The sequence below is a fragment of the Clarias gariepinus genome, chromosome 19 (genome assembly GCF_024256425.1).
Source record: "Clarias gariepinus isolate MV-2021 ecotype Netherlands chromosome 19, CGAR_prim_01v2, whole genome shotgun sequence".
NCBI classification, from domain to species: Eukaryota; Metazoa; Chordata; class Actinopteri; order Siluriformes; family Clariidae; genus Clarias; species Clarias gariepinus.
This window is the reverse complement of record NC_071118.1, coordinates 4,259,365-4,271,607: the sequence shown is the minus strand read 5'-3', so window position 1 is coordinate 4,271,607 and position 12,243 is coordinate 4,259,365. Positions and strand designations below refer to the sequence as shown.

Sequence of the window (12,243 nt, the reverse complement as noted above, 5' to 3'; positions counted from 1 at the left end):
TGTGCAAGTGTTTTGCTGGTATTCCATAAATGGTAAACAAGAGTTGGTCCAGTGCATCATATAGTGACATTTCCTAAATACTTATTGACTTCCAGCTCAATCACAATCCTTACTGTAGCATGACTAACCCTACTGACGAGAGAGAGAGCGAGCAAGAGAAAGACGTGGAAAAGAAAGCAAAAAAAAAAAAAAAAAAAAAGCATGACAAAGCCAGACATTTCTGGGATGATTTGAACAAAATGGGGGGGGGGGAGAAATTGTAAGGAAAATATTATTGCCAGGATTTAAGTAAGGAGACATGACAGCATGAGGCATTAAAAAAAAAAAAAAAAGTCCTGTAATTGGAACTAAACATGCATGTGTAACAGAAGTGACTGGCTTTCTATGAGCTAAAGAAAACTGAAGGGGGAAAAAAGCACAAGGAGAAAGTCTGTGCACGCATGTGTCAATTAACTACCAAGACACAGAAAACAGGTAAGAGGACAGGAAACGAGGGCAGTGCTGCGTCTACGCCGCCCTCCTACCCCAAAAAAAACTAATCTGACAGATACTTTCCAAAACCAGGTGAAAATGTCACATAAAGCTTTAAGAAGTTGCGTTTGGTGACAAAATGACAGCTCTTTATTTCTCTGTGACTTTTCTTGAGATTTCACGGAATATATTTTTTTCCTTAAAAGTATCTTGAAGTGAAAGTTAGCAACCATACAAATCTATAATTCAGTGTGCCAACATCTTTACAAAAAATTTGGTTTTGAGTATTACAAAAAAAAAAATAGATATCATGATACATACAACACAATCCATGTCAAAGAAAGGAAACGTGATACATAATTTATTCACACTTTACAAAAAAAAAAAAATAATAATCTTTTTAGCTACAACACCTTAAGCAATCCGATATAATAACCAGACAAGTTGCTTCTGATATTAAAAAAAAGGAAACAAACAACAACCCAAAGAAGGAGACGTGAAAAAGAGAGGAGAGACTGAGGAAAGGTTTTAAAACAGACACTGGCAGTGAGACGGGTGAGCTATCATGTAATGCCGTAACCACTGCTCAGTAAAAGTCATTAAAACTGACTTTTGCCTCAAGGACAAAAGTATCTTTTTGTAAAAAGGGGTGGGAAAAAAAGAAAGGGGTGAAAAAATGGGTAGCTGCACTAGTGATACACAATAAGTGCTTGTCAATCCATTTCATTTAAAATATGACAAAGGAAGAAATCATTTATCAAAAAAAAGTAGATATATTGGCCTTGTGAGCACATTAATCATGGGTAGATGGTTAATAGAAACCAACAAGAACAAGACAGGACCACGCTACGTACACACACAGCTCTGGCCGAGAGCGGGCACAGCGACGTCGCTGCCGTATTCGGTTTTTTACAGTAGTAGCTGAAGAAGAGCTTTACACTTGGCTTTGCAGCAAAATGCATCAGATGGCACAACACAAAAGAGCAGACAGTGGTGGTCTAGCAGTAGTGAGGAAAGTTAAAATAAAAAAATGGACACATGCAGAAAAGAAACAAATCGCCTGAGTCGAGCAGGAAGAAGTGGCAGTAAGTTGTGATCGAGGCATTAGTCTACAGACATTGCACAACAACATGTTAGAGGGGAATTTGGAGAAGTGAAAGCACAGAAAGCGCCAATCAGGGAACAACAAGAGAAGTTACCAAAAAGAGAAGAGGGGGAAACAGCTTTAGAACAGGAAATGATCCAGGCTGTCTGGGTGTCTAGGAGAGAAGTGGCAGTGTGCTTACAGGAAAGGAGCAGTGAGGCACAAAGTCACAATGAAAAAAAAAAAAAAAGGAACAGGGGGGTAAAAAAAAACAAAAAAAACAAACACCTTGGACAAGTGCAAATTTATACAGCAAAAAAATGATGGAACAAAACATTGTTTTTTGCTCTTGTATAGCCTACATGCTGGTCATTTTGCATGTCTGAAACCACAAAAAATAAACCAACAGAAACTGTGTTTTAATTTACAATACAATCATTTGTGTGTTCAAATCGGAATCGGTTGTATGTACACTAAAAAGGTTAGGTTAGCTTAGCGGTTTCCGTACAATCGTGTGGAACTAAAAGAAACGCCTTTCTGATAGATGAACCAATGCACTGGTCAGAGTGAGAGAGGCGGGCCTAAGCTGCTTATGTAATGAGCGCATCCCAAAATTCAACCTGTACACGTCGAAAGCTATGCTAAATCTCTCTCTGATACTGCTGGACACGTCGAGGCCCGATTTGGGCCTGGAAATTCCGGGTCACTTTTAAATAGGATTAAAACACTGGACATGGCTGACTTGTGTGCAGCTCTTGGTTAAACCGATTGCACCGGAATGGACGCGGTCCTTTAGCACTTGCGCAGAGCCTCTGATGCAGGCGTATTATACACGCCGCTTAGCTGCTGCACCAGAAGATGCCTCAGCACCATGGTGAATGAGCACAAGCGAGAGAGTGACCTGATCGTGTTCTCGGCACACACTTAAAAAGCCCTTAACTTAACAAGGACTTTATTATACTTTAGTGATCGTCGCTCTAAAGCTGGTGTGATCGACAATTCTTTATAAATTCAGCTGCTCACTCTGAACTGGCCTCAGGAAAAACAAAAACAGAATATATATTGGCATGGACCAAAATAGAAAATCTGATGAACTTGCTTGGTCTGGACTCCCTGCTTGTGTCTGAAAAGGTATTGCCATATTTTATACATATATATATATAAAAGCGTCGGCCATTGTCTTCAGGTAAAATATACAAGGTATACCATCTCGGTTTGGGATACAGTGTGAAAAATTACATACCATTGTACTTGTGCCCAGAAAAAAACAACAAAAAAAAAAACAACAAACAAACAGGGTGGTACAGATAAGACTGACAAACGTCTGTGTCAGTTAAAATCCATCAGGAATAAAAGTTTAGCCATACCCAACTCCTCCTACTGGACTGAGATTTGTACAACAACAACATTAACAACAGGCTTTGCCTCGCTCCATCCCTCATTCTTTCCCTGCAGAGGGTCAGGTGTGAGGGCGGGGAGCCCCGGGAGCTATAGCTGCCTCGGAGCTCTGAGAACTACCTGCAGCCAGGCACGTGAAGACCGTTGACCAAAGACGAGAAGGGCAGGAGCAGCTCGAGTTGTGCAAACAGAGAGAAGTGATCTGAGGGGATGTGGGGATGCGGGCAGCCAGTGATATTGTTCTCGAGGAGCCAATGTGGGTCCAGTGGGCCGAGCACACCCAGCACGTTCAGCAGAGGCTGAGAGTAGAAGATGTAATCAATCACGCCCTGCAGGGAACAGGAAAAAAAAATATATATTGCAAGGTTAGAATATAAGGGCGAAAGGTGAGAATAATGGTGGAATTTAAGATTGCATTAGATTTATAACGCGTATCCAATACACTCGGAGAGCTCTAGTAGGTCAGGTTCCACAACCCCCAAATTTTGGAAAGACCTTCCAATTAAAATTATTTTTTTTTTTTTATGATTTTAGGAATAATTAAGTAATTAAATAACAGATGCCATTCCTGCAAAACAGTTCCTGCTAAAACAGTTCTGTCGAGTGCATTTGCAAAAGCCATCAAGCTCTGAGAAGATTACTGCATATTTTGGATGCCTTCAGCATCGTTTTACAATGTCGGAAAAAATTAAAACCAGGAAAGACCATGAAGGTGTGGCCAAACATTTGACAGGCTGGTCTATATACAGAAAGACGATAAACGATAGTATCAACGTTGGTGCGACTACTGACATCATTAGAAAGGAAACAATACTATACATTGCTGCCATAACTAGGGCCCAAGCATTATGAGATCAGCCCTATGTTATCATAGTATGTGAGGGTTCTCTCGTTCTTGTAAAGATGATTTTTCCAGCATCCAAGGCTTTCAGTCTTACCATGCTTAAAAATTTATTTTAAAAAATTGGGAAACAGGTTGGAATCTGTTGCCTTTAGGAGGGCTGAGAGTCTGGGCCCCAGACACAAGATTTTTCTTCATAGCTCATACACATTTGCATGTATGCACACGAAAACCGGTATAAATTTAGAGCTCATTAAGCTGAACAGGTTTCAGATCCATATTATGGACTCTGCTCAACAGAATGTCATATTTTGGGTTGTTTCCTCAGGAATTAATACGATCACCACCAAACCTGGCCCCTGTGATCAGGACTTCAAGGGATTTTTGATATCTTGAACAGGTCAGACGTGACGCCTCTTTGAACCCAAGCTGCAAAGTGGTTAATAACTGTGTAGCATTATATTGAGTGACAACCCGTCCTTTTCTATTACACTGTTGGTATGCCGCTTTTAAATGCATGTCCCCACTGTCTTTCTAATGCGCCCAAGTTGGGGCTAGGTGCTTGGGCCCGCTCATCGTTCATGCACCCATGTTTCAATTCAAGCTTCGAAGAAGGGCACAGATAACTGAAGTGTGCATCTTTTTTTGAGCCCCTTTGTACATCCCGTATATACAATTATATAGACAAAAGACCGTAGTGTATTTGATATGAGACCTTGAAGTCGAAGGTGTAGTTGGTATAAGGCATCAGGCCGTTCTCGTAGGCACTCTTCAGCTTGAAGCCGTGCGTGATCCTGCTGCTGGATGTGCCGTTTTTGCCGTTACAGTTGAAGTTGGTCAGGCAGTCGATATATCGCAACTCCTTGAAGTCCTTATGAGTGCCGTCCACACCGCCAGTACTCAGGTACTCCACCACACCTGCACAGATGTTCGATTTCTTAAAAAAAATAATAATAAAAAAAGAAAAACGAAAAGAAACAAAAACCTTCCCACATTGAAATGGGGAAATTATGAAAGCACGATCACGCAGCTTACCCGAATCAGGCAGCGAGTTAAGATCAGCACACAGGACCAGGGGGATGGCGTTGGTCTCGCCGGACACAGAGGAGAGCTTGAGGCTGCGTGTGGCCTTGTCCACAATGTTCTTCACTTCCGATAGAAACATCATGGTCTGGACGAGCTTTACGTCAGAGTACTCCGGGTCCCAGTGCATGTGAGCATTAGCTATCAACAGCAGCTGCTTCTCCATACTAGGCAAGTGCTTACCTGCTATACAGCACCAAACCAGGATCAGGTGTGTATAGGAAAGAAAGAAAAAAAAAACCCGAAATAATTAACACGAACACAGCTGTTATGTTCACCTGAGCGAGATATTAGATACGAACCAGATTGCTCAATCATCTCTTTGCGCAGTTCCAGGAGCACGGCGACCCCGATGTTGTCCTTGGTCATCACCCTGTTCAACATGACCTCGGAGCCCTCAGAGTTAGCCATTGCCAGCTGGTTAAACTCCACCGTGTGTTTCTGCACAAGGCTGAACCTGTTTCCGAGACACACACACACACACGAGAAAGGTCAGGTGTAGGGTAAGCACAGTGAACGCTTCGGTCAATTTAACCAGACGTGTAAAGACTCACTTCTCTGCCTTATAGAAGATGGCACAGCCGTCCACGTGTTTGCGATCAGACTCCGACATGGTCCTGGCGCGAGACTTGGGGCTGAAGAAACCTTCATAACCGTGCTCTTTGAGCTCCACCAGGAAAAAGTTGTAGTACTGCTCGGTCTCCACTTCCTGCCACGAAATCATAAGGATATCAAATCAGCAAAAACAATTTCCATCACTCACGTTCTAATGAACATTTTGTATAAAAAAATTTTTTATGTAAAATGTGTAGGCGTGCGTCAGACCTGTAGGCTGATGATATCTGCACCGCAGTTGAGAATCTCCTGCATGATGGACTTTTTCCTGTACTCCCAGTTGAGAGCCCAGGAAGGGCAGTAGCCGTAGAGCTGGCGTGTGGCGTACTTATCGCACAGTACGTTGTAGCACATCACAGAGAACAATGCTGCGACAGGGATAATAAACATTTACGGCATTACTGCATGTCCTAAGCCTACTATTTTTTCCTTCAAGGGGACTAAGCTCTACTACAACTACAGGTTCCTGGAAAAGCTGTAAAAAGTGTTTGATAGTGAATACTGCAAAACAAAAACTCAAAGCCCACTTTACACATTTTCATTTTGTTTACTTTTTTTTAAAAAAGGTTATTTTAAACAGTTCAACTTGCAAATTATCCATATGAGTCACTGTGTGCTCAAATCAGTTTGAACGTCTAAACTGCTATTTGAAGAAACACTTTGGGGAAGCAGCATGCAGCTCCAACAAATACTGAAAAAAAAAACAGCATGTGTTCTTTTTGGGATAGCTTCTTTTATATTTATGAGAAACAGCTGGAAATAATAAACTAACAAAAGCTGAGTTTTTGCAGCTTGTTTGCAAGAATGATTGTGTTGAGAAGATTTATCTTTCGACTTTGGAATTGCAAAGCCTGTTTTGGTTTGAGAGCTGCTTTTTATATCGATCCATGATTGATGATCCAAGAAACAACAACAATAATAAAAGTTTTGTTTACTAAAATAAAGTGTGCAGAAGATTTTTAGCATCATTATTCTCTCACACAGCAAGTCTAATTTCAGAGGAGACAGACAGTACTGATGACATGTCTAAACAGTTATCTACTTCTGTTCTCGGGTACAGTTGGCTTTGATATTTGGATCATCTCATGCCCGTGTATGGTGCATCATTCTTGACACCATCTCTTCAAAGCAATGCAAGCACAGATCCCAAGCACTGAACAATTGTGTTCTTACTAATTTTAGAAACAATCATGGGTTTCCTAATGAACGGTGGCTTATCAACAACACAACAGTGCATAAATATTCAAGAACAATTTCGCTAGCTTATGAATGATGGTACGTCTAACTATAGAAAGTAAGTGATGTCCAAGAATGAAATGTAATGCACTGCGCTCTGAACCAACCATCAGATCAATCCTATTACTGGTAGCTGATTTACTATTGTCTTTAAGAAGTCTGGTCCACATACCTTTAAGTCCAGAGCAACTGATTCATTAAAATGATTTACAGGATTAGAAAACCAGGATTAGAACCAACAGTAGTGTGGAAGACTCAAAAATGAGAACTTCCAAGCTCCACGTCCACCTCCGTATTTTCACCACCATGCACGGAATATTACTGCAGAGTCCAGCAATAAATGGGACAATGATACAACCAATGAGATGACGGTTAAGCCTGTGCTGTTTTTGGAGCTCACTTGTTGCCGAAACTTAGAGAGAATGAGAGCCACAACGTGAATTTTAAATAAAAAATTTTAAAAAAATTAACACCAGAATCTGGTTCCTATAATACGTTAAAAATAGATCTTAGTAAAGAAAAGAAGGGTCAAATAAATTGTGGTTACAAATATTACCATATTCCGCAAATTGCTCATGTGTGAAAAGTTTCTCACCTGCTGGTCGTGTCCTGTCAGGCTCCTTGAGATGTACCCATGAGCGAGGAGGGGGCTGTTCTGTGGAGACTACAGCACAAGACCACCATTGTAAAAAATGCAACAAATTCAGCCCCCCTACTCTTAAAGTAGAATCGTTCCCTTAAACCACCTAAAACCAGACATTTTCACACAGGAAAAAAAGGGACTCTGTCTGAGACATTTACAGGGTAACAGGGGCAGAATATATATGTGACCTACCACGCTTGCCTGCAAGATTGTCCAGCAGGTAATTCAGGAGCCGGCGCGTCCCATCGGGTTCCTGGTAGAGGTTCATGATGTCTTGTGCAAGTGGGTTCCCTGCCGAGCCAAAGCAGAAATTTGCATTATCATACTGCAGTTCTTAAAAAGTTCATAATCTTTAACTTTGCTTGTAAACTTACCTTTTAAACCCAAGGTTTGTAACTGAAACAATTTTCCAAGCTCAAAAGGCAGGACTCGCAACTGGTTGTTATTTAAAAGCAGTTCCCTAAAAATACAACAAAATACTTACAGAAACATGCTCAGTGCTCAAGTTCGGATTTATAAGTTAAACGGGAAGAACTCTTCATCTGCACAATAGCTTCAAACATTCAAGTGAGCAAACTGGCTTTTTTCAGTTCAAATTATCTATATGCAGTGCTTGTCACAGCAGAGCATAAGTGGGTATATATATTACAACTTGCGACAGTAATGGAATTGATCCGTTCAAGTAAAGCTCTGTGGCAGAAGTACATTCATAAGATCATGTATACTAGTGACAATTGGGAGAGTCTTGATCGTGTGAGAAGGCTGCAGTCACTGACCTGAGAGATACCATGTTGCCTAGCTCAGCAGGCAAGCTCCTGATCTTGTTGGATGAGAGGTCCAAGTACACCAGGTTGTGTAGTTTGGCAATGTCCGGAGGGATACGTGAGAGGGAGTTGTCACTGATGTGCAAAGCAGTCAGATGGGTAAGAGACCACAACGCTGTGCTCAGACTCCTCACTTTGCCTAAAGGCAAAACAGACAGCGAGGCTAAAGTTTCAGCTCTTAATGGGGAGTTTAGTTTCAGGTTGCTGTAATAAGTTCTAATTATGAAGAATCTCATTAGGCAGTAAAACAAGTAGTACTACAACTAATCATCATCCTAATGATGCACTATGGAAGAAAATTAGAAATCTATCAAATGTAATATATTTAAAGGCCAAAAATATGTGGACACCAAACCAACATCCCAGTCCAGGTGTAATCACCTTTACAATAACCTCTCATATTCGCTGAAGGCTATTCCTACATCCTACACTATGTTTTAAAAAACTTAACAACAATTTGAGGTGCGTGTTTGTCCGAATACTTTTAGCCACGTCTGATGTTGCCACTAGAGACTAAAGTGAAAAACGTAATATAAGGGAGAAACATGTCTCAATTACCACTGATCTCCAGTTCGGCCCAGTACGACTTCTTCCCGCTAGCTGCCTCTTCGCTCGACATTATAGTGTACATCCGCCTTGGGTCTGGCGGATCATATTTTTCCTTGGGCATCCCTATAATACTGAAAGAAGAAGAAAAAAAATTCTGCATTACTGGACATATGAGAAAGGATGCAGCTGTGGTTTAACAACAGGATGTAACCAATCACACAATCCTTCACAGAATATAAGGGTGTATACGTGTACATCTCACTCACATGGCTCTTATGCAAGAGTCCAAATTGGATATACACGATCTAAGCTTTGGTAGGGCATTAAAGCGAGCGTTCGCCTTCTGCTCAAAAGGTTTAAGAGTGGCTCGTAGAAACCAGGGAGGCACACGGGAGCCTGAACAGATATCAGGATTCACAGAACACATGGTAGCACTTTAGGAGATCAATAGCCGGGGCTCACTTTCCATTATTCATAAATGATGTTTATAGAGCTAGTGCTGCTCATCATCTTATCTAAATTTCTAAAGAGGAACCCTGATAGGACCAGGTTAACAAAATAAGCCTGGATGATCAGCTGTATGTTTGATGCTTTATTTCTGTTTTAGAAATCTGTAAAAGATTATAATTGAAAGTATTAAATAAATCAGTCAGAAAACTTCCTATAAATAAATCAGTATTGGTTAGTGAATTCTCATCCACAGTCAGGTGCCATGATAGTCTGGGAATCTCCAACACGTGAACCGTAATTGACGAAGATGCACTCCAGCACCAACCTGTTAGCTAACTGTTTAGTGAACTAATTCCTCATCTAAACCCATACAAATATATCCAAATGAAGTGATTTCTAATAAGAGAAAATTAAAAGTTTCCTCATAACGTTGTCTAGTAGATATTCAAGCAAGACTAGTTTTTTTTCTTTCTTAAAACATGACTAGTCATGTCGAACACGGAGCTGGTCGCTGGCTAATCAGTTAAAAAGTTAAATGTTTAACGCTTTATGAAACAGTTTATATTAGGAGATCACTAGCATAACTATCTACAATGCCTTAATCTCAATCTTAAAATGATAAAACACGTGGAACGCCAAAACACACGCTGTTCAAGACAGACTTGTTACGCTAACCATTTAGCTTAAGATATTAACCGCTAGTCTTGTACACACACACACACACACACACACACGTTAACCAGGTAAAGTAGAGCCTTAATTAGCTGTTTGTTGTTTTTAAAACAATTTGTGTTATATATGGTCAATCCACGACATTAACTAAGATGTATTTTTTTTATATATATTACAGAGACTCGTATAAAATGTACAAGTAAACAATAAAACGCAATAAAATTGAACACAAAGACTAAATCGGTTATTTTAAACTAACTTCTCTGTGGTTTTATTCAGATTTGGTTGGAGAGCTCGCGACTTAGCCTGCTAGCTAACGCGCGACTTTGCGTGTGCAAACTAAAACAACAACAAAACGGATTAAACGCCATTCCTAGGACAAACATAGCACGCCCGAGACGATTCGCAACCCCTAAAATAAAGTTGTGCGGTTCTCCGGTGGTACTTGGGTTTACCTGTAAGACCATACCAGTTGACGAAGCCGACTGCGCGTTTCCTTTGTTTCTGCTCCACTTTGTATCCGCTGCTTCTCACTGAAAGCAAACAAGAATCATGGCGGCGGTGAGAGTTCGGGGCTGAGATAACAACACGCGTTCTCATTGGCTGGCTCTGAAAGGAGCGCTCTGATTGGCTGGTTTCTTCACACTACGCCTCCACGGTGTTTACGCCACAGAAGAAGCAGGAAAATGTGGGTCAGTTTGCGGATGTTGACGCTGATTACTCCGTGGACAATGCTGAAAAAAAATGTTAAAGCTTTTTATAAAGAGCAACAAAATCCCCAAAGTACTAAGAGTAAAAGTATACACGTCATTAGGGCTGTTTATTGCACAATACACAATGAAGTAAACACATTTATACACGACACAAACATTTTCACAAAGTCTGCAGCTTCAGTGTTTTTAAATGTTTTTATCAGAAGTATTATAATATAATAATATAATTACAATCTTCTCCCTGGCATGCAGTCAGTCAAGTTCAGGGCCACATCCTGACTGAAGGCAGCCCATTCCTGCATAATCAAAACAAAGGAGTTTGTCAAAAAAGTGCTTTGTTGTTGTTGTTGTTGTTTGTCCAATAGGATTAAGATCTGAAGTGTTTCCTGGCCCGGGACACAAAATATTGCTGTTTTGTTCACTGGTGTCAGGATACTCTAATATTGGCATGACACAGGACTGAGGAGGAAACCCACAGAGCGAAGCAGGATCCTCACCTTCTGCCGTCCTTGTGGATTTGTTGCACAACCCAAAGACATGTCTTGTAAGCTAAGCGTTTCCAAATTATCCATCATGTAATAGTCATGAGGTGTGTAAGAGTATGTGAACTTGTAATCTACTTATATCTTTTATTTTTTGATCTTTAATTTGATACAGGGTGGGTGAAAAGTAACTAGGCAATTAAAAATCTCCATATTTCTAATACAAATTTATTGAAACAAGTTGTACTTTATTAAATTGGACAATGAAATCAAATCTTTAAATTTCAATGTAGGCCCAGATGGCGTCAACCAGTTTCCCAGAGATGGAATACACAGCCTTCCGAAGGAAGTTGTTTGGGATTTTCCTGAGAACGTCTTGAAGCGTAGCCCCACAAGGGGAAAAAAAAATCAGACTACTTGGAGGGCATTTATGAGGTCCGCATCATCACAGTTAATGTCCTGGGAAATGTTGGTCCAACCACACACGTACAGTAAGAGCAAAATGGGGTGGCGCACCATTGGGGAAGGGCTGGGTGCTTCAGTGATACTACAAGTTCCTATAGCCATTAAATATTGCTTTTATTATTTTACTAGAGCATGCAAAATATTCTATAATGTAAATCTTGTGACTCTTACCGCACAAAGAAAATTGTGCATATAACAGGAAAGTTCTTGAATCTTTCTATTTGATTTCAAATAAATATGGTTACTGATGGGCGGCGGCACAGTGGCTTAGTGGTTGGCATTGTCACCTTGTGCCTACAGGGTCCAGGTTCGATTCCTGGCCAGGGTTAATTCCCGCCTCTGCTTGGTGGGTTCCCTGTGCTTGGTGGGTTTCCTCCCACAGTCCAAAGACATGCAGATTATGCTTGTTGGTGCTCCCAATTTGCCTGTAGTGTGTGAATAAGTGTGTCTGTATTTGTGTGTGCTCTGCGATGGATTGGCACCCTGTCCAGGATGTACCCCGTCTCCTGGGTCCAGGGTGTACCCCGCCTCCTGGGTCCACGGTGTACCCTGCCTCGTGCCCCAAGTCTCCTCGGATAGGTTTTAGTCCCCCTGCAACCCTGTATGCAGGATAAAGTGGTATAGACGATGAGTGAGTGAGTGAGTGAGTGAGTGGTTGCTGATTTGCGTACAAATTTTTTAATTATTAAAAAAAAATTGCTTCACTTCTGCACCTTA

The 12,243-nt window shown here is 40.9% G+C and overlaps 1 protein-coding gene across 3 annotated transcripts; it reads right to left on the bottom strand.

Moving 5' to 3' along the window:
• Positions 1-457: 457 nt before the first annotated feature.
• On the bottom strand, positions 458-10,430 carry cnot6a (CCR4-NOT transcription complex, subunit 6a). Of its 3 annotated transcripts, none has more exons than XM_053478978.1 (12): positions 10,322-10,430; positions 8,754-8,875; positions 8,148-8,334; positions 7,746-7,831; positions 7,564-7,662; positions 7,324-7,392; positions 5,703-5,860; positions 5,432-5,586; positions 5,180-5,334; positions 4,830-5,063; positions 4,510-4,712; positions 458-3,282 (listed from the first exon to the last, which is right to left on the bottom strand). In XM_053478978.1, exons 2-12 carry the CDS (start codon positions 8,863-8,865, stop codon positions 3,070-3,072), a joined length of 1,671 nt encoding a protein of 556 aa, XP_053334953.1. In that variant the 5' UTR covers positions 8,866-8,875; positions 10,322-10,430; the 3' UTR covers positions 458-3,069. The 3 variants fall into 3 exon arrangements, with proteins under 3 accessions (XP_053334953.1, XP_053334955.1, XP_053334954.1); XM_053478980.1 differs by having other exon boundaries at positions 4,830-5,060; XM_053478979.1 differs by having other exon boundaries at positions 10,336-10,400.
• Positions 10,431-12,243: the final 1,813 nt, after the last annotated feature.